At 40.9% G+C, this 25,475-nt stretch overlaps 2 protein-coding genes across 2 annotated transcripts in view; one reads left to right on the top strand and one right to left on the bottom strand.

Moving 5' to 3' along the window:
- Positions 1-25,475, bottom strand: part of LOC112847800 (syncytin-A-like) — a 670,150-nt gene that overhangs the window by 569,215 nt on the left and 75,460 nt on the right. The gene's annotated exons all lie outside the window — the stretch shown is intronic.
- plppr4b (phospholipid phosphatase related 4b) overlaps positions 1-25,475 on the top strand; it is a 55,361-nt gene that overhangs the window by 17,999 nt on the left and 11,887 nt on the right. The window contains exons 3-5 of the mRNA XM_005456477.3: positions 16,468-16,653; positions 21,407-21,536; positions 22,777-22,972. Of these exons, the coding sequence (XP_005456534.1) occupies positions 16,468-16,653; positions 21,407-21,536; positions 22,777-22,972 (512 nt within the window). The remainder of the gene's footprint in view (positions 1-16,467; positions 16,654-21,406; positions 21,537-22,776; positions 22,973-25,475) is intronic.

Below are 25,475 nucleotides of genomic sequence, written 5' to 3'. Positions count from 1 at the left end.
GTGCTTGAGCCACGCTATGATATCCCGTTGAGCGTCCACTTCAGTGACAAGATCGTTCCAAGCATGTATGAGCAGGAAAGTTTAAAGTTATGGCTGAACTGTCCCAGGCATCTTCTGTTGCTCTAACTACAAATGGGTGGAGCTCCAGGGCAACGGAAAGCTACGTGATTGTGACCGCTCGTTATATCACAGCGGAGTGGTAGATACTGTTACATGAAGCAGTTTCACCCCGGTTCTTTTTTTTCCTCGGGCATCCAGAGACGGCACCGGACTCAGTAGTCATTTTACAAAAACCTTTATTCATCTTCAGTTATGCATGCATCTTCTAGAAGAGGAGACGTGCAAGGCCGGTGTCCCTCTGCAGATCTTCACTTCTTTCTTTGTTACAACCAGTTTTATAGAAGTGACCCCACCATAAAACCCACATGGTGTGCTGCAAACTCTGTTTGTGTATGTATGTGCGAGCACGTGAGTGCCTGTGTGTGCGCGTACCCGTGTGTTTATGTGAGTGCACGTGAGTGAGTGTGCATGTAGGTGTGTGTGCGTCGTAACACACATTTACGTTACATTTACAGATAAGCATGTGGAGAGTCTCCTGCAAGCCTACTTCTAAGTTATAACAATTATGAGTTTTTATTACAGGTACAAGCATCAGCATCAGCAACCCCCAACTGTAGCTTCCTGTCTCCTTTTATGAGAGCAGACCCCCAGTGTCCATAAATTCCTTTCCCTCTAAACAATTACACACTCTCAGGCCTACAGCTGCACCAAACTGAAACCCACAGACAAATCCTTCCCTATTCCTCTGATCTACTGCTGGACCCTCGTATCTAAGCAAATTTAACACATTATATTCTAATAGTTGTTTTCTTGTACTCACAATACAAAGCCCTGTACTGCCCTATATTGCACCTTAATTTGTTTTTATATAATTGCGTGGAATGAGTCTTGAGTTGAATGTTTTTAATAGGCAAAAAATACTTAAATAAGTAAATGTTCAAATTTTGTCTTTTTTTCTTTTTTTGCTTATCCGAGAATTGATCCGATCCGTGACTTAAAACCGTGATCCGATCCGAACCGTGAGATTTTTGATCCGTTGCACCACTATTGTCTAACATTAAAATTTGTTTGATGATCTAAAACATTTAAGTGTGACAAAAAGCTAAGAAATCAGGAGGGAGGCAAAGACTTTATCATAGCGCTGTGACTTGGTTATACGTTTGATGTTCAATGTTGAATCCTCTTATGATGAGTTTGGTACAGAGGTGGGACCAAGTCATTGTTTTGCAAGTCTCAAGTAAGTCCCAAGTCTTTATCCTCAAGTCACAAGTCAAGTCTCAAGTAAAGTCAAGCAAGTCAGAGTCAAGTCGCAAGTCAAGACAGACAACTTTCAAGTCAAGTCCCAAGTCCGAAACTTTGAATTTCAAGTCCTTTCAAGTCTTTTTTTTAACCCTCTGGGGTCCCGGGTATAATTGGCCGTTCTTGACTACTTTTGATTTTACTTCTATATTTCACTTTTAAAATATGTTTTTCTTGCCTTGTTTGGTATCATTATTTACAGCACAACCTCAAATATCTGAAATTTGAGTTATTTTTTTCATTTTGGTATACTATATTAGCACAGTTGATCTAAATTCAGACAAAAAATTCAGAATCCGAGTAGAAAAAAGTTATATTTTTTTACATGTTTAACGAATCATTTTCATAACTTGAAATGCAAATAGAAATTGTACATTTCTAAAAATTATGCACAAGTTTTGCAAACAACAAAGTTATATGGTACTATTTACCTAAAAATGCAGCCAAGGCCTCAGGCGTTTTTTATATAACCATTTAAATCTATTTACAGAACAATCAGGTGTGCTGCATCAAATAAGAAGGCACACAAATTATTTGTGCCAGTCCAAAAAATGTAGTTTGTGTTCAGTATAAGACAGAGGAGAACACCACAGGCCTAAACCCTGCAGGTCTGACAACTGGAGGTGCAACAGTCCAGTTTTCTATGTGGAGACAGCGTTTACACTGGAATCTGCCTTTGACAGCTTTTTTAGATCAAATATGAAATTCAGCAGTCTAACCGACACACAATACAAAACAATAACTACACAACAAACTAACTATAGCCTCCAAACACGCTAAACGTCACTAATGTCTCACATATGAAAACTCTCTCTCTCTCTTTCTTTCGCTCGCCCGCTTTCCGTCGCGGGTGTCACTCCTAAAAACTTCCCCTTCTCCCTAAACAACCAAATGTCACATGTTGCCTTATCATTTTTTTGATTGGCTGACATGGTAAACTCTAACACCAATAGGGAAGGGGTGTTTTTTCTTTTTCTTTTTTCACTCGCAAGTGGAGAGCGTATGCTAGGCTGTCTGTAGAAAACGCCGTTTTTGTCTAGCATCCCTGTTGAGAATAACCTTTGCAAATAAACAACAGCTAATAATATAAGATCAAAGTATTTTATTTGATGTATTGACATAAATGACAGAAGAAAAAGGCCATGTATAGCAGGACTACTCAATTACACACTAAGGTGGGCCAGATTTTCTAACCCAAAAATTTTTTTTCCCTGGCTCAGACATGCAAAAGTTAAACACGACCATACACTAATTGCAAATTAAACACAGTGATTTTGAATTGTGATGTGATGGTAAAATAAATATTTGTCAGTCTAAACTGGGTTAAATCTACGGGGTTAATGATGGGGAGGAGACGGAGAGAGACTGAGTACAGCTACAGAACCCACTTTCTGAAACGGACCCTGCTCACCATTCACCGACAATTCTGAGCTAACAAGTTGCATGTTATTCTTGGATGCGCTTGCAGGACCGGATTTAAAATAGCATGCCAAACATATCATACCTGTTAAAGCCAAACAGTATCATCAACGTAGCCCGAAGAACATTTGCTAATAAGATGAAGTTAGCTAAGTCAGCTGTCTCATCGTAGCAAAAAAAAAGAAAGGAAAAAAAAAGCACCACCTACCCTTCTTTATGCAACTTCAAATGTCGGACAAAGTTGGAAGTTGTTCCATCTCCGTCTGTGATTCTCTTCTTGCATGTTTTGCATATTGCATTTCGTTTTTTGTTGACTACTTCGTAGTTTATGTACCCGAAAGAAATTACTCTTGGAAGCATTTTTGGCTCGAGCGTTTTTGTTCTTGTTTTTTTCAAATCTGGTTAATTTGATTGGCTGTGCTACAGCCCACGCTCACATACATACGGAGTGTGGTAAGAATGAATGAATGAATAAAGTGAATTAATGGTCCGCACTTTTTATATAATATGTATGTTAAATTTTAGATTTGGGTAAAATATCAAGTCTTTTCAAGTAAACAGGTTCAAGTCCAATTCAAGTCCCAAGTCACTGGTGTAAAAGTCCAATTCAAGTCACAAGTCTTACAACCTTTTTTCAAGTCAAGTCTGAAGTCATAAAATTAATGACTCGAGTCCGACTCGAGTCCAAGTCATGTGACTCGAGTCCACACCTCTGGTTTGGTATTCCTTCAAACTGTAAATGCATCACTCAGCAGCTTCAGACTGAATCAGTGCCTCCTCCTTTATGTAACTACACTGACACATGGGGCCGGTTGTGTTACAGAGGGTATCTGCCCCTGGCAGGATGTAATCACAGCTGCAGCACTGACCTCTAACCTGGAGGCTGGTTCCAAAGGGAAAGGTCCTGAGAAATGAAGGCTTTGTGTCCATTCTACTTTGGTGTGACAGAATTCACTTTACGACATTTTTAACCTTCTGCTGATATACTGGAGTTGCTACCAGTGAGTCACTCAAAAAGCTCTATGACTGTTGGTGCCATTGGCCCAGGACTCACCAAAAATAACTGCCAGGAAAAGCCCACTGGAGCCTGCTTTCCATTTTTACACATCTATTATTCAAAATGCACTGTCTGTTCCCCGTGCTCTCATCTCTGTAATCACTGAGGAGCTGCCAGGAACACATACGAGCCACTGGATTGTGTCAGAAGAACTTTAAGAGGGATTTTATATGCTTGAAGTCCAAACAATCAACCAAATTTAAATACCCAGAGAAGCATAAAAGCAGGAAACCAAATCTAACTGTGAAGCAGGACTGTGCCAAAAGTCTCGTGTTACAATATTATGTCAGAGAGCTAAAAGTCCTGAATGTGGAGGAAAGGTCACACGGTCATTTGCACTGTTTTCAGGACATTAGGTCATGAGTTCATTCCTCTACGTGCATCTTAATCTATTCTATATTGATTAAAGTTCAGTTTTGTTTTCATTCTGATCATTGTGGCTTACAGCTCATGAAATCCAGTACCTTAAATCATTATAATATTTCTTTTCAAATGTGAGTAAATTACTGTTCAAACTCTGTAAGTACTGTGTGTTCATGCAGTTGACTCTGTTATGTTTCTGTGGTCTGATGAGGGTGCAGCACAAAGTGGTTTACACAACAGACTGAATAAAATGTTCTGTGATTGGCTGCAAACTGGACACATTTGTAGCTATTGGGACTGAACAAACTGCTCTCCATCCATTTTTTTCCTACTTCGCCTATTCAGGTTGCAATTTTTCTGAAAATGCTCTGACTAAGTTTAAGGATGTAATTCATCCACTGTTATCATCTTTGATTGTGCTAAAACAGAGCAGAGCAGCTACATGAACGCTACTCCCACAGAGGTCGATTATCTTATTAATTTTACTTCTTCACTGCGTACGACTCTGGATGCTGTAGCTCATCTGAAAAGGAAAGCCTCAAATCAGAAGTACTTAAATCCCTGATATAATTCACACACACATTAAAGTAGACAACATGTAAGCTGGAGAAGAAATGGCATCTAACTCATTTAGAAGATCATCATTCAGCCTGGAAAAATAGTTTACTGCTTCATAAAAAGTAACAAAAGCCACCTGTAAAGCTGGAGCAGCTTACTATTTATCACTGATTGAAGAAAAAAGTCTTCAGCACTGTAGCCAGGCTGACAACATGTCAGAGCTCTGTTGAGCCAACCATCCCTTTAATGTTCACCAGTAATGACTTCATGACTCCAGAAGTGTATTGTCATGTACGGCGCAGTGGTTACACAGAGCAATGACATTCTTACTGTGCAGGTTCCCTTCACACAAGTACAAAAAGAAAGTAATAAATAAGGAAAACAGTGCTCTGTTGCACTTTTAGCTTATTGTGGCTGTAATCAGAATTTAAAGTAGTTGCAACACTGTTACAATAATAATATATACAAGTATGCAATATTAAAGTGTGTGTGTGTGTGTGTGTGTGTGTGTGTGTGTGTGAAGATATGTTTAAAAAATGCAAATTCACAGTTATGGATAGTTCCAATAGGACAGTGAGTCAGTGATTCAGCAGCCTGATGGACAGAAACTGTTGTTTAATCTGGCTGTCCCTGCTTTCACACTCCTGTAGAGTCTGCCAGATGGCAGGAGTGTGAACAGTGTGTGCTGTGGGTGGATGCGGTCCTTGATGATATTGTGTGCCCTTTTCCTGACCCGAGTGCTGTAAATGTCCTGAGTGGGGCCGTTCCCGTACCACACTCTGATGGAGTTTGTCAGGATACGCTCGAGCGTATCCTGACAAAGTTTGGAGGTTAATCCAAATTTTCATTGTTGATCCTTCATGATGATCTGCCATGTGTTATGGGTCCAGGTGAGATTCTCACTGATGTGGGTGCCGAGTCATTAAAGAAAAATTTTAACCATTGGAGAAAAAAATTATTCATAATCATCTCAGAGACATAATATTATCTACAGCTACTTTCAGTACCACTGATATTCATTTAGACTCTTTTTCTAAAAAACTAACGTGTCTTTTAGACCCCATTCCTACAAAACTGCTCAAAGAAGTCCTGCCATTAATTAATGCTTCAGTCTTAAATATGATCAACCTATCTGTAATAATCGGCTATGTACCACAGGCCTGTAGTTAAACCTTTACTTACAAAGCCATCCCTAGACCCAACTGTCTGAGCTAATTCTCCAACCTTCCTACAGTAGTTGTCAAACAGCTAACTGATCATCTGAGGAATGGTTTATTTGAAGTGTTTTAATGAGGTCACAGTACAGAAACAGCTTTAGAGAAGGTTACATTACATTATATACGTTTCCCTTAGGCCAGGGGTGTCAAATGTGCATGTGGCCCATGATACAATTATATCAGGGATATGGTATGTTTGTATGTGGGAGCTGAATCTTAAACCCTGCTGAGAATCCATGGAGAGTCCTTGGAATCGTTAGTCTGCTTGCCCATTGATTCTGCTTATAGTTTCTTGCATTTGTCCTTTAGTGCAATAAAAATAAAAGCAAAGTGCAAACTGCATGCAGGACAGAAACAGCTGTATTATGCTTCTAACACTCTTGCTCTTTGCAAGCACCTGCACAGACAGCATGTCAACGCTAAACTAGCCAGAGACCCCAAGTGACAAACATTTGACTACACAACATGCAATTAATCTGCACAAATGTAGTGTCTTTGATATGCTGCTTACTAATGGTGTTAACTCTTAAAGTGGAGCTAGTGAGAACCCAATGAGAATCGATAGGTAATAACAAATAATAATTTGTTGCTTATAATTCTTTATTATCAGGATGTCCTAAAAACTCCCTGAAAAGCCTTCAGCTAATCCAAAATGCTGCAGCAAGAGTACTGACAGGGACTAGAAAGAGAGAGCAGATTTCTCCTGTTTTGGCTTCCCTTCATTGGCTTCCTGTTAAATCCAGAATTGAATTCAAAATCCTGCTCCTCACATACAAGGTCTTAAATAATCAGGCCCCATCTTATCTTAATGACCTTGTAGTACCATATCACCCCATTAGAGCACTTCGCTCTCACACTGCAGGCCTACTTGTTGTTCCTAGAGTATTTAAAAGTAGAATGGGAGGCAGAGCCTTCAGTTTTCAGGCCCCTCTTCTGTGGAACCAGCTTCCAGTTTGGATTCAGGAGACAGACACTATCTCTACTTTCAAGATTAGGCTTAAAACTTTCCTTTTTGCTAAAGCATATAGTTAGGGCTGGACCAGGTGACCCTGAATCCTCCCTTAGTTATGTTGCAATAGACGTAGGCTGCCGGGGATTCCCATGATGCATTGAGTTTTTCCTTTCCAGTCACCTTTCTCACTCACTATGTGTTAATAGACCTCTCTGCATCGAATCATATCTGTTATTAATCTCTGTCTCTCTTCCACAGCATGTCTTTATCCTGTTTTCCTTCTCTCACCCCAACCGGTCACAGCAGATGGCCCCGCCCCTCCCTGAGCCTGGTTCTGCCGGAGGTTTCTTCCTGTTAAAAGGGAGTTTTTCCTTCCCACTGTCGCCAAAGTGCTTGCTCATAGGGGGTCATATGATTGTTGGGTTTTTCTCTGTACCTATGAAGCGCCTTGAGGCGACTTTTGTTGTGATTTGGCGCTATATAAATAAAACTGAATTGAATTGAACAATAATGGAATCGGAAGAGCTAAATTCTTGTCAATTCCCATCCTGAAGACAGCAAGTGTAGTGGTACATTCCAGGTACTCAGAGAGATGGAGCAGCCGGATTTAGGTGCAAGCGTGCTGGGGAAAAGTGAAGAAACAAGGGAAAGCATAAAGTGAGCAGCATCTGGCTGCATTTCAGTGATATTCGAGACGCCAAAGCTGAGGGCAGAATTTATAAAATTAGGAGCTGACTAAAGTGACACCCATTTTTATTTATCAGCCATTTTCCATTGTGGAAGATGAAAAATTTCAAACCTGTCCCGGCCTTAAACTCCATGTTTGTTTTCCCTCGTACATGCATAGAAACAAGGTTTTTATGAAAACACTGAACAAAAAATTTCTTTGAAAAAGACTAAAATCTACAGTATTGAGTGTTACATAAAATAAAGTAGATACAAAGTGTCTTTGAATAGCAGAGATGCAGAGATGTCTGCATGTACCACAGAGCCATGGCTCAGTGTCGAGCTATCTAATTGAGTCTCACAGGCCTGAATGTGCGCTCGAAGCCATTTTTAATTATTAACTGCTCACCAAACACAAGCAGAAGCTGAAATTTTGGACTTTTAACTGTATTTTCTTAAGTTTTACTGCTTTTCCTACAGATAAAAACCTCCCTTATGGCCAGTCATACTACACAAAGTAATTAAGAAATTACAAATTAACCTGTTGAACCCCAATGCCCTCGGTACCAGAGGTTCTCTACTATAGAAATTTCAGTTTCTTTATGTATACAGTTAAAAAAACAAAACAAAACTGGACAGTCTGAGCAATGAGCGACAGTTTACACATTTCTTACAATGTAACTCCAAAGAGTCGCGCTGACAGATTTCTCTCTTTGTCACAGCATCTTTTTTTTTTTTTTTAATCTTGTAGAAAAACAATATGTAAATTCTTTACTCTGACAGAAAGGAGAATGTCACTGGTGCAGCCCACTTAAGGTCAAAGTGGACTGTATGTGACTCGCAGTGTAAAATAAGTTTGACAACCCCGTCTCATGCAGTATCATTACAAGGCATAGCATACATGTTCACTGCTATGCAGATGACACGCAGCTCTATCTATCCATGAAGCCAGGTAACACACACCAATTAGTTAAACTGCAGGAATGTCTTAAAGACATAAAGACCTGGATGGCCGCTAACTTTCTGCTTCTTAATTCAGATCAAACTGAGGTTATTGTACTCGGCCCTGAAAATCTTAGAAATATGGTATCTAAGCAGATTCTTACTCTGGATGGCATTACCTTGGCCTCCAGTAATGCTGTGAGGAACCTTGGAGTCATTTTTGACCAGGACATGTCCTTCAATGCACATATTAAACAAATATGTAAGACTGCTTTCTTCCATTTGTGCAACATCTCTAAAGTTAGAAATATCCTGTCTCAGAGTGATGCTGAAAAACTAGTTCATGCATTTATTACTTCCAGGCTGGACTACTGTAATTCATTATTATCAAGTGTTTTTGTCTCAGTTTGGAAATATGTTCAGTAATCTACTGGTTTAACGTTTCAGCTTCATTTACTGATATTCACTGAGGATCATTTCTGTACAATGAAATAAATACAACATGGCTTTAGCAAGAACCCAGAAGAACAGCACCGTCCCTGCTGACCAGGACATTCTCCTGTGTGGCATGTATCTAAGTCAAGATGTTTCACAGCATCTGAAAAACATTTAATTACTTTGTTAAGCAAGTAAATCAAATCAAATCAAATCAATTTATTTATATAGCACTTTTCACAGGATAAAAACCACAAAGTGCTTCACAATAATATAAAACAGAAATACATAAAATACATTAATAATCAAACATACAGCACAAATCTAATTAAAAGCCAATCTAAATAAATGAGTCTTAAGCTGCTTTTTAAAAGAATAAATACAATCAAGACAACGTAAAGATGGAGGGAGAGCATTCCACAACCTGGGGGCCACCGCTCTAAAAGATCTATCACCTCTGGTCTTAAAACGAGTTCGTGGGACTAACAACAGCCTTTGATTAGAAGATCTCAGGCTGCGAGAGGGAGTGTGGGATTCTAAAAGATCGGAAATGTAGGCTGGGGCATCACAATTCAAAGCTTTGTAAGTCAGTACCAAGATTGTAAAATGAATTCTAAAATGTACAGGAAGCCAGTGTAATGAACGTAACACTGGTGTAATGTGCTCTCTTTTTCGTGTCTTGGTTAAAAGCCTTGCAGCAGCATTCTGGACTAACTGGAGACGGTCAAGATTCCTTTTGCTCAAACAAAGAAAAAGACTGTTACAATAATCTAAGCGAGATGAAATAAAAGCATGAATAACCATTTCTAACTCAGATTTAGACAGCAAAGTTCGCAGTTTGGAGATGTTTCTTAGCTGAAAAAGGCAATTCCTAATCAACTGTCGAGAGTGTTGCTCTAGGGACATGGCAGAATCAAAGATCACACCAAGGTATCTGAGGCTCAGGTGAACAGATGAGCCAAGAGAACCAAGATGCTGTTTGATTAGAGATATCTGGTTGTCGGGGGCAATAATTAATGTTTCTGACGTCTCAGAGTTCAACTGTAAGTAGTTGTCACCAAGCCACTGTTCAATGGAAGCTAAACAATTAATTAAAGAGGACAGTTTATGGACTTCCATCGGCTTAAAAGAGCAATAGAGCTGAATATCATCAGCATAGAAGTGATAAGACACCTCAGGGAACTGCCTAATTATAAGTCCTAGACGTAACATGTACAAAAGAAAAAGAATAGGACCCAGAACTGAACCCTGCGGTACCCCACATGTCAGATCCTTAGAATGTGACATAAACCGATTCGCAAAAACACTAAAAGATCTGTTGGAGAGGTACGACCGAAACCACTCCAGAGCCAGACCGGACACACCGACTATGTCCCGGAGCCTGTTAATCAGGATGGTATGGTCAATGGTGTCAAAGGCAGATGTCAAATCCAACAAAACCATGACTGAGGATGCTCCGGAGTCAGCTGACATCATAATGTCACTAGAGACTTTAAGTAATGCGGTTTCTGTTGAGTGCCTTTTACGGAAACCTGACTGAAATTTGTCATAAATTTCATGTTTTTCTAAAAAAGTGGTAAGTTGATCTGCAACTACTTTTTCCAGAATTTTTGATAATAATGGAAGCTTAGAGATAGGCCTATAATTCTTAAGCTGAGTTGGATCCAAACTGCTCTTTTTTAATATTGGCTCAACAACAGCATGCTTACAAAACCTAGGAACCACACCTGTTAAAAGAGAGGCATTGCATATCTCTACAATAGAGGGGCCAATGACAGAGAGAGCATTTTTGAAAAGCCCAGCAGGTAGAATGTCATTTGCACAAGTGGTAATTTTCATAATTTTCATAAAGTAACAGAGAAATTCAATTAAATGTTTGTTAATTACATAGAAGACAGTGAACTTTACTTATTTCAGTGGTTGGTTACGATAAACTGTACGATTCATTCCTACTTTGTGGGACTGATGTGTGTTACCTCACAGCTGAAAGGAATCATGAGACAATGAAATGTTTCAAATGCAGTTAGCTGCTACTGACCTGTGCAAATCATACTGCGCTCTCAAAATGAGACCATGTGACATAAATTATTCGGCTAAAATCGGCTTTGAAGAATGAAGGGTACAGTATTCCTCCTGGAGCAGCTTCGTCTGCAGTGTTAGCAACGTGAGTCACTGACCTATATTTGTCATATGCACAAGCTGAGGGAAGCTGGCAGCAGCCGGGAAAATAGACGAGAAAATGGGAGTCGGGAGGAACGTGGGGATGAGCTCAGTGTGTGGAGGTGGTTCGCTGTCGGACATGGATGACTCCTGCATGCATTGTGCTTCCTTAATTCATTCACCCAGCATGTTATATTTAATAGGCATCATCAAAGGAAGAGGGAAGTGTTCACAGCTCCGATTAGTCTTTTTACTTTTAATCAGCAAACACTAATCACAGCTTGTTTGAATACACTCTGTGCAGACCGGTGTAAAACTGAGCAGGGCTCAGCAGATCCAGGAGACCCGGAGCAGGGGAGAATGTGGTACCTCATTCACCTTGCAGTAGTGCACACAGAAGCATATAGACCCATCTTAACTATGTACTGTGTGACTCTTCCATCATTCCCATCTCCAGCATGGCAGCTGATTCCTTCTGAAGTATTTATCTTTCATGTCCAGGTAATCTGTATGGCTGTGAATGCACCGTCACACCTGGGGGAGTTTCAAAGCTGTATGCTGTGTGAGTGTGGTGTGACTGGGCAGGGGGTCATCTGCAAATGCTGTTGAAACATCTACTGTCTAGGCTGGTGTGGGAAGGTTTTTCACAACAGGGTGAGGCAGGAATGATGAATTTGGTGCCTCAGGCCTCAGCTCATGTCTCTGTCCACCAAACTCTGCATCCTTCCATGTTGTAGGAGGTTCCAGCACTTCCAACACTCCTGCCTATGAGTGGAAACCAGTGCCCATAGCTGCTCTGGGACCTGAGGAGCGACAGCAGACACGATGGTCTTACTGTATGTGCTAGGTTGTGGCTCCATGATGATGATGATGATGGTCCAGGTGAAGCAAAGAATCTGCTTCTTCACAGGCAGCCCGTCCACACACAGCTGTCACATTCACAGTCACATTTCTCTCTAATGTTCCCGCCTGCAGCCGGTTGGCCACCGTGTCTCTGAGCCTCTGGACATAAGAGAGGACAGTGTTTAATCATATCTTTTCATATCTTAATTAAAACAGAACATAATATTGTCTGATAATAGATGTTTGTATCCAAACATCAGTGTTGTTAAAGCTAAACAATGCACGCTTCCAGGTCTCTGAATCATTAATTAAGGATTAATCATCCATTTATAGATTCTAAATAGGTCTGCAGTTTGAAGTGTGTAGGCACTTATGAGGGTGTACCTGGTCAAAAGTGAACCAAAAATGGTGGAAAGGCATGAAATATGAAGAGTGTGTAAGGGTTGTCCTGGTCCTGGCTCTGGTGACCCAGTGTTTATGTTTTTGATGATTAATATTCTGTGATGAATGTTTTCTATGGTTTAGTCTCTTGCAGTTCTTTTGTATTTTGTGATTTCTTCTTCCTTCGTGTGTCACGTCTCGTCGAGTTACGTTTTCATGTCTGTGCTTGCTCAGTTCCAGCCTCAGCTCTGCGTCTCTGTGTTTGTCTCGTGTTTCCTGTTGTATTTACTTCCTGTTCTGGTGTTAGTGTGTTCAGGTCAGCTGACACAGCATACCTGCAGACTGTTGTTTGTGAGTTTGTGTGCTTAATATTGGAATTTTCATTTCTTTCTTATTATGTCTTGATAAGAAAAATCTCAGCAGAGCAACATTAGATACTCAAATTTCCAGCCCAATAATAGAATAGAATAGAATAGAATTCAACTTTATTGTCATTGCACATGCACAGGTACAGGGCAACGAAATGCAGTTTGCATCCATCCAGAAGTGCTTTAGCCGTGATATAGATATATTACAATATATATTAGCAATAATATAGATGTGTAAGTATATTACAGAAATGGGTCTATTATGGTATGTTATAATGTACACGGTATGAAGTATGTTATGAATATTCTATAACTATAAGTATGTACAGGCTGTAGTGAGTACAAGCTATGTACAGGCTATGAACAGGATATAAATATGAAATAAAAACTATACAGAATATGAGATATACAATTATACAGAAATGTGAACTATGCAAGTTATGAACAGTTGTAGGATTAAAAATTATCGTATGTACAGAATGATTATTTACACAGAACTATACAGTAGTGCAGTTAAGATAAGTGAGATATGTGGATAATTTCTACAGAGGCTATATAAAGTGCTGTGGTTGTGAGTGGTGGTTCAGTCCATGTTATTATTGTGTGTTTGAGGGTACGGTTGTCCATTGTGTGTGTGTGTGTGTGTGTGTGTGTGTGTGTGTGTGTGTGTGTGTGTGTGTAGATGGCTGTGGGTGTGTGTATGTTCAGTCCATGAGTTTAACGTGGGTCAGATGTCAGGAGGCAGAGTTCAGGAGTCTGACAGCTGTAGGAAAGAAGCTGTTCCGGTACCTGGTGGTCTTAGTCCGGAGGCTCCTGTAGCGCCTCCCAGAGGGCAGGAGGGTGAAGAGTCCATGTGATGGGTGACTGGGGTCTCTGATGATTTTCCCAGCCCTTTTCAGACACCGCTTCCTGTAGATGTCCTTTATGGCAGGAAGTGGTGCTCCGGCGATGCGCTGGGCAGTTTTCACGACCCTCTGCAACGCCTTCCGGTCCGAGGCAGAGCAGTTCCCGTACCAGACTGTTATACAGTTGGTCAGGATGATCTCGATGGTGCAGCGGTAGAAGTTCACCAGGATGTCTGAGGACAGGTGGTTCTTCCTCAGAGTCCTCAAGAAGAAGAGGCGCTGGTGAGCCTTCTAGACCAGCTTGGAGCAGTTGGTCTTCCAGGTGAGATCCTCGGAGATGTGGACTCCCAGGAACTTGAGGCTGCTCACACGCTCCACAGCCATCCCCTTAATGTGGATGGGTGGATGTGGGTCAGCTCACACGCTCCACAGCCGTCCCCTTAATGTGGATGGGTGGATGTGGGTCAGCATTCCTCCTGTAGTCCACGATGAGCTCCTTAGTCTTCTCGGTGTTGAGCAGCAGGTTGTTTGTGTCGCACCACTCAGCCAGACGATCCACCTCCTCCCTGTAGGCGGTCTCATCGTTGTCACTGATGAGGCCAATCACCGTGGTGTCATCTGCAAACTTAATGATGGTGTTGGAACCATCAGCAGGTCTGCAGTCGTGGGTGAAGAGGGAGTAGAGGAAAGGGCTCATCACACAGCCTTGTGGTACACCGGTGTTCATTGTGATTGTTGATGAGCAGCGGTTATCCAGTCGGACATGTTGGAGGCGGTTGGTCAGGAAGTCCAGTAACCATTTGCAGATGAGGGAACTGATGCCCAGGTCTGTCAGTTTCCTGATGAGTTGTGAGGGGTGGATTGTATTGAACGCTGAACTGAAGTCTATAAACAGCATTCTGGCGTAGGTGTTGTTGTTGTCCAGGTGTGAGAGGACAGAGTGCAGTGCGATGGAGACTGCATCCTCTGTGCTCCTGTTCTGGCGGTATGCGAATTGGTGGGGGTCCAGGGTGGGGGGGAGACAGGATTTGAAGTGTGCTAGGACCAGCTGCTCTAAGCACTTAGTGATGATGGGGGTGAGTGCTACTGGGCGGTAGTCATTGAGGCTAGATGGGTTGGAGTTTTTGGGTATCGGGATGATGGAGGTGGATTTGAAGCAGGCCAGTACCACAGCGTGGTATGTCTGTTTTGGTTGTGGTTGTGGGGTTCCCTCGCTCAAAACGAGCGTAAAAGTTGTTGAGCTCGTTGAGGAAGGAGACATCAGAGGATGCGGGGGAGGGTTTGGTGGTCCTGTAGTCTGTAATGGTCTGGAGTCCTTGCCACATGTGTCGGGGGTTGGAGTTGGAGAAGTGTTCTTCTACCTTCTTTTTGTAATGGTGTTTGGCTTTTTTGATGCCCTTCTTTAGATTAGCCCTGGCTGTACTGTAGGCGTGTGCATCTCCTGACCTAAAGGCGGTGTTGCGGGCCTTCAGGAGGAGACGAACATCCCGGTTCATCCAAGGCTTCTGGTTGGGGTACATGGTGATCCGTTTCTGGGTGGTGACACTGTCTGTGGTTTTGGAGATGTAATCCAGTACAGATGAGGCGTACTGGTCCAGGTCTGTGTGGGTGAACATATTCCAGTCTGTGTTTTTAAATCTGTCCTGGAGCACTGCGTCTGTCCCCTCTGGCCACACTTTAATTGTCCTCACAGCAGGTTTCACACGTTGGATGAGTGGTGAAAAGCTAGGTGTGAGGAACAGGGAGAGATGGTCCGATTGTCCAATGTGGGGGACAATAACATTGTCCCCCACAACAATAATAAGACAAGCCTGTTAATGACTTGTAATGGCTCATTCATCTGTTTTTATTTTGCACCTTCTTTTATGATGGTAACAGTCTTGTTATTTTATTAAAGAACATGTCAAAAATGAATGAATGTCATTCCAACTGCAAACAGGGAGAACTGCTTTGCTTTCTACAAAGAAAAATATATACACATCATCTGAAACCTGGCGAGAGTAGTGTGAGGCTTGGGTGTGCCATGCTGCCAGTAGCACTGGGATACTGGTGTTTATGGATGATACAGGACAGAAGCAGCTGGATTGATTCACGCTATTTGCTCAAATCCAGCTAAATGCAGTCAGACTGACTCGGTGGCGTTTCATAAAACAGAAGGACAGTCGCCTGAAAGAAAACTAAAAACACCGATGATGCAGAAGTCTCAAAAACAATATCAAATATGGTACTTCATATTCTTATAGTTTTTCTTCTTTGTAAAACCCACTGCTCATCTGCAACAGACTTATTCCTATCTGTGAATGCTCACATGCTGCCTCATGGTTCATATCTAGATTAGAAAAGCCTAAACTTAGACTGTTTAAATATGTTGGGTTTGCAGACCTTGCTTCTTAGCACAGGGTCATGGTTTTGTGAAGCACAAACACACTTGTTGTGTGAGCCAGTGTGTGGTTGGGCCATGCTGGGCATGTAGGAGATGTTATGGGCACTGCCAGTCTGACTGGTGAAGAATGTCAAAGGAAAGTATGCTCCATAAACGTCCTCTCAGCTTCACAGTTCTGCTACCTTAGTGCTAAGAACATCATATAATTGATGTTATCTTAAGACCTTGAGCTAGCCTTAACACATGTGAACACCTGGTTGTCACTGTGTTTGCTGGGATGTAATTAATAAGAGCAATTAAGTCCACGTGCCATCTTGCATAACCGTCCATTCCATCCTGACCTTTCTGTGTTGTTGTTCTTACTATGAAATGAAATGTTAATGTGCTCATTGACCCAAGGGTTCATATGGGCATTTGCAGCTTTGACTGGCTGTTTAGCTATTGATTGGCAATCTGCTGTTTATGACTTTCAGCTAACGCCTCATTTTCTCTGTCTGCTCATGTTGTGTCTGTGTGTAGCTGCCCATCCTGGTCTCATCTGTGGTGAGTCTGTACTTCCTGGAGTGGACGGATGTGTTCAAGCCAGTGAAGTCTGGCTTCAACTGTCATGACCGCAGCCTAAGCCTGCCCTACATTGACCCCAACCACGAGGTCATCCCCTTCCTGATGTTGCTCAGCCTGGCCTTTGCTGGACCTGCCATCACAGTAAGGCTTCACACTTCACAGTGAGACAATGCTATGACAACAGCCTTATTTTAAGTCTTGAAACAGTGCAAAATAGCCTTTAGCAGTCATTATGGATGCGCTCCTTTCTTAGATTTTATAGTATAAACATAAAACCATTATAAAATGCAAATTAGAAATAAGGGGTAGAGATCTGCATTTTTTCCTCAGGGTGTCCGTCATCTTTGTCACGAATCAAATTACCAGAAAACCTCTGAGAAAACTGTCAAAGCTAACAGGCAGTGGGACAACTCAAGAGCAGGACTCAGGAGATCACAGCTCAGTGCATTTATTTACAGTGAAGTGATAAATGTACAACAGTTACAATGCAATACGACTGTATTTATGCAGCACAAAGACCAGAGGTACACCAAAGTGCTCCTCAATAATACAATAGTAGGAAATAAAATTAAAAATACATAAAATAAAAATCACATAAGGATGCGAAGTGCGAAATACACTACCAAATGAAACAGAGCACTAATTAATCGCCAATGCTAAGTTAAATAAATAAGTTATTGATTGTAATTTAAAAGATTGAATAAATTCAGACATGGGAATATCAACTGGAAGATTATTCCAGTAATACAATAATATAAGTTAAGATTGCATATAGGTGCGACTGGAAAATACAATAAATACTACCTGATAAAAGCACTAACTAGTGTCAGAGTCAGGGCGGTGTCAGTTCAGAGGGAGGAGGTGGATGCAGGTCTGGAGTTCATGTGTGTGAGAGTCCAGAGGGACAGAGCAGGAGAGACTTCAGCATCCTGACAGGCTGATGGACGAAGCTGTCTCTCAGTCTGCTGGTTCTAGCCCAGAGGCTCTGAAGTAGCAGGAGCACGGTTTTAACTAACCGATTAGCCTCGATGATCCAGTGAAGACAAAGTAGTGGCTTCTTGTTGAGATCATCAGGTGGGTGATTAGAGCAGGTGTGTTCGGCCACAGACGGGAACCTGTGATGAGTCCCGCCCACAAACACAGACAAACAAACAAGCACAAGGAGACAAGGAAGAAGAGAACGTCATGAGGGAGCATGAGAAAAACAGGGTGAGGACATCTAACAAAGCTGAAGTCACAGAAAACTAAGAACTAAAGTCACAAATAACAATACAATAAAAATCATCTTAAAATAACAAGAAGTTCAGGGAAATGCAGAACAACACTATTAACAGAAAACAAACTAATACAGAATACATACAATTTTACAGAATGAAAGTTTGAAGTTACTTTAAACTTTCTGCAAGCTTTATTTCCTGGCTGGAATTTTATTTCTCGCATTTTTGTCGCATGTATTGCAATCCTCAGATTTTTCTCTTAACTGAAATGATGTTTTCCAATTGAGGGTTGTTTCTACGTCCTCAGTAATTTACATCAGCTCACTGACTGCAGTTGTTAGTCAATAAGAATCAATCGAGACGTTTTGGAAACAAGTTTGCTTTGATCAGATTTTCCCCCCAACATTTATCTTTCATTAAAGTTCTACAAATAAAAAAGTGAGCCTCAAACTCAACATTCTGTCATTACTGAACTAAATGCTATGGAAATGCATGCAGACCCAGCAGACAGCTTTTAAAACACCCACTGCAGCAGCTGCAGTTTTTGCTTCTTCCCAGGCTGCTGGAGATTCTGCTCACACAATGAGAAACATGGATTAAGTCAAAGTAACAAACTAGAATTGAACTCCTTTTACCATAAAGCTTAAGGGGTTGGCAGCAGCTCTAACAGGAGGGACATCCAAGGCACTTAAATGCTCAGCAGTTGTGAAAGGCACAGTGATGGAAGACGGGGAAGTCTGTCTCTGACTGACATGACTGACAACAGCCATGTGAGATGTGCACAGAGAGCTGAGTTTGTCCTAATGCTGGTGAGACACCTGTGTTGCAGGCTTCTGTCTGGGTTTCAGATTCTCAGCTTTAGGGAAAACACTTTTCATCTCTTTGTTCTCTCTGCCAAAAATGACTTTGCATATGCCTTTAGAAGCAGCATCTCCATGAGCAAAGGGCAGTTCTGCATTTTTGAAAATCTTATCATAACGTTGCAGGTCAAAGGGGGAGAAAGAACTTTTAATATCTACAGAATTTCATGCAGTGAAGATTATGGTTACATTAAGATTTTTGGGGTTAAGATTTATGGGCAGGGATAGCTAATGGGCAGGGAAAGCTCAACAGGTAGAGTGGTCGCCCCATGATCGTGAAGGATCAGGGTTCGAATCCACTGAACGACTACCCTGAGGTACCCCTAAGCAAGGTACTGTCCCTGCACACTGCTCCCCGGGCGCCTGCGTAGTGGCTGCCCACTGCTTCATTGAGTGAATGGGTCAAATGCAGAGGAAAAAAAAGTAATTTCCCCACGGGGATCAATAAAGTATACATTATTATTATTATTATTATTATTATTATTATTATTATTATTATTATTGTGGAATTTGGCGTAATCAGTCTTTGGCCATCCGACTTGCTTCCACTAATTACACCAGGTTCAGGTTCAGTACTCCTGACATACAGAGATCATTTCATATGAGACTCCTGTGACAAAACTGTTTCCTGATCCATTTATGTAAATGTTACCACACTTGTAAGGAACAAGGATTTGAGGGTTGAGCATCAGAATTCATGATGTGACATGCACCCATCAAAAAAACACCAAATCTCCTCTGCCAACCACAAACAGCTGATACTGTTACTGACTCTTGTTTTGAGCTTCTCGTACTCCAGGATGTGACTGCTGCATGGTTAGCAGCACCTGTGAGCATGGACCCTGCCACAGCACTCGGCTCCAAGCATGCTGTGTTTGACTGATATGGATAGGTCCAGCTGCTGTTCTGTAAAACCAAGTTGCAGCATTATTTGAAGTGAGCCTTAGTCCCATCTCCAGGTCGAGTTCCATATAAAGGGGGATGTCAAAGATGGACCATGAAGTAGGCCGTTCTGTGGTGCAAACTTTCTGATCCTGTTCACCATCTCTCTCTCCACTCTGCCAAGTCGACCCAGACAACAAAGCTAGTTACCTGTGTATGGTTTATCCACACGATACTGATGCCCCTGTTTGTTAAATTCATAAACTGGGCTCCCCGTGTGCACATGAACATCGTGCTTTCAAAAGATAAAAAGTGGTTTCCAAACTTTGAGCAAAGTTTGGGGGTCTGTGTAAGTGTCTGTGTGTGTGTCAGCAAAGAGTTTACAACGTTAGAGTTTGCAAACTGACTCGTGAAAAAAGAAAATGTGGGAAAGCTAATAGTGTACCACAGTGTGTCCTGTGTCGATACACTCAGCTATCAGAAATTTATTTACTTACACCATATAGTCCAAAGTATTTGCTCATCTGCCTTCACACTCATATGAATTTGAGTGACATCCCATTCCTAATCTACAGGGCTTAATCTGATGTCTTTCACCCCTTTGCAGCTATAACAGCCTCAACCTTTCTGGAAGACTTTACACAAGCTTGAGGGTGCTTATGGGAATTTTTGACTAATCATCCAGAACTGAAATCAAACACTGATGTTGAAGGCTCACAGTCGCCACTCTAATCCAGTCGAATGATGTTTTATTGGGTTGAGGTCAGGACTCAAGTTCTTCCACACCAGGCTCATCATCCATGTCTTTATGGATGATGTGCAATAGTTTGTAGTCATGTTGGAAAAGGAAGGGACCATCCCCAAATTGTTCTTGGTAAAATGTCTTGGTATGCTGAAGCATCAGGAGTTCCTTTCACTCAAACTAAGTGAAAGTTTTAACTAAACAACAACCCTTCCTGATAATCCCCCTTCACCAAACTTTACACTTGTCACATTGCATTGATTAGCAAATTTACAATTAGATGGCGTGGTAATGTTTGTGTTTTTATCACATCTTTGTCTGACATTTCAAACAAACTGACACGGGCACACAGATCACTTTCCTGAGCTCTATTAATAACTGCCACCATATCAAGTGAAAAAAATACAACATGCTTTTTTTAACATAAATATTGGCACAATAAGTGGTGTAAAGTGTTTAATATAAAATACTGAATGACTGTGTTTGAATGGGTGAGTACAGCTTATAGTGTAAAATGACTGAATTGCCAGTAAGTGCAGAAATGTTCTGTATATAAATATCAGTGCCATAATATTTAGACACAGTCGTGTGAATCTGATGTAGAAACCTGGTTTGGATAAATTTACTTCTATGAATCTCTGAGTCTTTGTGTTGGCTGCTTTCACAGTAGGTTTTATAGAGTTTTAATATCATCACTGTAAAAAGCATAAAACATAAAGCGCCTTGGATAGTAATTCAAAAATATGCAAACATAAATTCCTGTAAGAAAAATTGCCAGAGACAAATGTGGTGCACATTTGTCTCTGGTTTAGGGTCATGTGTCCAGGGTCAGTTTTGATAATATGCACATCAGTGGAGCCCCCCCTCTGCCTTCCCCTTTCTCCTCTGCACCTGTCCAACACTAAATAATCACTAAACATTTATTTTTCCATCCTTCTGGTTCTGCAGAGATGTGTGATCCCATGCAGAGTGCGTTTGTGTGTTAGCTACGTGGCTGTGTTTATCCAAGAGCTTTGAGTGGAATCCAAAGAACAAGCTGTGGAACATTGCTCCTATAAAGCAGCCACTTCCTCTTCATGTTCTCAAACTGACTGATGATGTCAAAACCACTTTGGCAGAGATTTATAGTCAGGATTTTCTGACTCCATAAGTCTCTGTGAGCAGACATAACAGGTGAGCTGTTGTGTTGACAGATAATGATTGGAGAGGCCATCCTGTTTTGCTGTCTGTCTCGGAGAAAGCTCGGCGGTGGTGCTGAGGCTAACATCAACGCAGCTGGCTGCAACTTCAATTCCTTCATACGCAGAGCCGTCCGATTTGTTGGTAGGTTGATTTTTTTTAAACTACACACTTACTCATGTTGCATAAAGGCAGTCCATGGTAGCTGGTTAAGAATTTGAGTAACTTTGCGGTGGCACTTTTCTCCTTATGAGAGCTCAAAATGGGAATTTTACAAGACTCCCCAATTCATTCATATACATGGCGTTTTTTTATTCTATACCATCATGTGCTTTATAACTATTTTACTCACACTCTCGGTACATTGGGAGCGAATAGGGTTCTGTTTCTTGCCCAAGGGTACTTGGGCATGCCGACTGAAGCAGCGAGGGATCAAACCATCAAACTTCTGATTAGCAGACCTGCTCTACCCTCTCTGAGCCACAGCCACCTCTAATCTGCTAACAGTGAAATTACTATTATCTGAATGGATTCATGCTTTTTGTTTTGCTTTATTAACATTGGATGTTACATGCTGTATTAAAACTGATTCAGTCTCTAAAGTCAATGCATTCATCCACAGTGATAAACCAAAATCATATAATTCCAACATTACCAGCAATACCCAAAGGTAACGGACACAACTCTGATAAATCTCAATCACAATAACTGTCCAAGCCTATAAAATATAATATTTCTAAAAACCATGTTGACTCTATTTGAACTGCATCTCATTCCTGTGAGCTGCCATGCTGTTGCTGAGAAACACACTGATTAAATCCTCTCCAGGATTGTTTGTTTTTAAACCATTTTTGGGAAAACTGGTCATTACTACATGGGAAATGATCTGGCTGCATCCTCTTTATAAATTAGCACATCATCCACATTACAGTGTCACAATATTTGCTTCACTTAATAAATCCAACCACATAAATACTCACACACACACACACACACACACACACACACACACACACAAAGAAAATATAATACAACGCTTCACTGTAATTTTATGCCAAAGTTGTTTGTCGACTGCTGCCTCGACTGTGTAGTTAATTTGAGCCATCAAAACATTGATTATTCATCATCATATTACCTTCCTTCATTGTTGCTATTATTAATTGTTGGACCATTCTAATGATGTTGAGAGCAACCTTTGAAAAACTGAACTGAGTTAAACTGAACTCAGGGGACTGGATTGTGAAGTGATGCAGCGTCAGACTACGCCGCGATACATTATTTTGTCTAAATAATACAACGCTACAATTATAACTAAACATTGTAAAATCTGATATTCTGACTCTTTTTCCTCTTGGTAAGCACATATCTCACCGTCTATCCTCAGGAGTTCATGCGTTCGGTCTTTGTGCCACGGCCCTCATCACAGACGTCCTCCAACTGATGACTGGATACCCAACACCATATTTCCTAACTGTGTGTAAACCCAATTACACCACCCTAAATGTCAGCTGTGAACAGAACCCATACATAATGGAAGATATTTGCTCAGGGAGTGACCCTGCAGCAATCAACCAGGGCAGGTAAGGAAAGAAAAACCACTCGATATGCTTCACTTTACACCGAAAGACTCGTGGATTCTGAACACTTTCACACAAAAGACACACAAATTAAGAGTGGAGCAGTTTAGTAGTCAAGAAAAATCATTTAACGTGATTCTTTGTGATGCTTTATATCACTAGCTATAAAGTACATTAGCACTCTTAGAGCGGAATATAGGACAACTGTCAAAGCAGACAAAAAAGGCTTTTTTATTGTTAATATCATCATTATTATTATTATTATTATTATTATGAAGTATATAACATAAAGAACAGAGCAGGGATAGATTAGAAAACTTACTCACAAGACAGAGTTGGTAAGAAAAATAATAGCAGCAGGACTGTGAGTGTGTGCAGTGAGTTTCTATTCAGTCCAGGTTTAATGCAATTATGCAGAGAATTATGACAATAATGATAATAATAGTTAAAGCAACATTAACCCAATGTTATCACCATCACCACCAATAATCTTAATCAATAACTATGACCAACTATGAACAATAATAACAGTGACAATATAAATCCCAAAATGACTTACTTACCTGGATGACTGAGCATGCATCAAGACAGATAATGACAATGATAACAATAATACCACTATAAGAAAAATATAGGGAATAACTCAATGGCATGCATCACTAATGCTGCTAAAGTATGCTGGAGGGATGATGACGCTTCTTCAGAAGCTGGACACTGATGCCTGGAAAAGCAGGAAGCAACTAAGTAGGTCATTAGAAGAAGAAACAAACTACTGGAGAGACAAAGATGATCAGGGAGCCAGAAAGAGACAAGATGAGAAAATTAAAGAGAATGAGGGAAGGAAAACAGCCTAATTGCACATCAGGGAGGGAGAGAGTGTATGAAACAAGTGAATTCAATACACATTACATCAATGAAAACAGGAAAAAAGAACAAAGGGGAAAACACAAATGAGTCAAATGAGGAATTCAGTTTGGATTTCATTTCTGCTGTGCTCATAGCAACACAGGCAAAGTCACCACTCTGAAAGACTTTTATCATTTGGCTCTTTTACATCAACAGTGTGGATTATGGGGGGGGGGGCATGAAAATGAGAACAGCAGGTATTGGTGAAGGGGGGCTTTTATAGCCTGAGGCCGGAGGGGGTGTGAAGGAGGAGTGGTCCCGCTCCTGAAATTCAGGTTATATCTCCACTTAAATCAAACGATTTAACACGAGTTTTGCACAAACTGTTTAGACGTATCGTCATGTCAATACATGTCACATATTTCAGGGACTCAAAATCAAATGTAAAACTTCAGGACTTTCTTTTCCTTACGAAACTCTAGGGCTGTTTTTGCAATATGAATATGACTGAAACTGAGAAGAAAGTACGAGCCTGTACACTTCAGAACTCATCCTGCTACTTCTATCAGCAGTCACATCATCAAGAAACATTACTGAAACAGTTCCACTGGGTACCACACATGCCCATGCCATAATGCTGTGGTATATTTCAGATCATGAGGTGTTCTTTTCCATCTCTATACTTTTCTCTTACCGTCCTTTTAGTACAAGTTAAACTTGATTTCACAAACCCAAAGAAATTTTCTCGACTGAGTAGGTCATGTTGTGTGGTCATCCTGGTCTTTTGGTGTTGCTGAGCTGCATTCTTTTTTTAACAATGTACCATGTTCTGCCTTTTATAAATTACTCTGGATTATACAGTTTTGCAAACTGCCCTAGAGCTCCCTCTAGTGGCTAAATGCACTGGTTTGAATATCTATCAAATAGACTCCAGTTTATTCATGTAAATGGTTAATCTTCATGAACGGAAGGTTTTGTGTTCGTTTTTCCTTCCTACTGTCACCAAGCGCTTGCTCATTGGGGGTCGTCTGATTGTTGAGGTTTTCTCTGTCGTAGAAAAGATAAGAACAGTCTTCTTAAGTGCCTTGAGGAAACTATTGTTGTGATTTCAGACCATAAATACTACTAAGATGTAACACATTTTTTATGATGCAGTTGTGTCAAATATAATGCTAAACTAATATCACTTTAAATTCTCAAAGTGAGACTGTTATTTTGAAATTTAACCATTTCTACCCCTCAAGAAATGCTTGACCTAAATTGTCGTGCTTGATAGAACATCTGCAACAATATGTTGCATTAGATGCTGATTGTTGTTGCACTTGCAAGACAGGAACACCACGAGATTGTGCTCAATATAAACAGCAGCTGGGGTGGAGCTGGAACCAACATACACTTGGAAATGTTGCAGTGTCACCCTAAAATACAGCACTTACACCATAAGCATAGGCATCCACTTCTAACTTGAAAGCAGAAGCAAAATGAGGCTTTGGATAGGTCAAATGAGTCCTGGCATTCAGAGGTCCACACAAAGCGGGTGCCAGGGCTTGACAAATCAGTCAAAGAAACAACCACAGTGGCGAAACTACGATATCATCTAAGTAAACCTGTAAACCAGATAATACTGTATTTCAACCCATATGCCATTACAGTATACTGT

The sequence above is a fragment of the Oreochromis niloticus genome, linkage group LG9 (genome assembly GCF_001858045.2).
Source record: "Oreochromis niloticus isolate F11D_XX linkage group LG9, O_niloticus_UMD_NMBU, whole genome shotgun sequence".
Classification (NCBI taxonomy): domain Eukaryota; kingdom Metazoa; phylum Chordata; class Actinopteri; order Cichliformes; family Cichlidae; genus Oreochromis; species Oreochromis niloticus.
The sequence above is the reverse complement of the archived record's forward strand: the minus strand, read 5'-3'. Positions and strand labels throughout refer to the sequence as shown.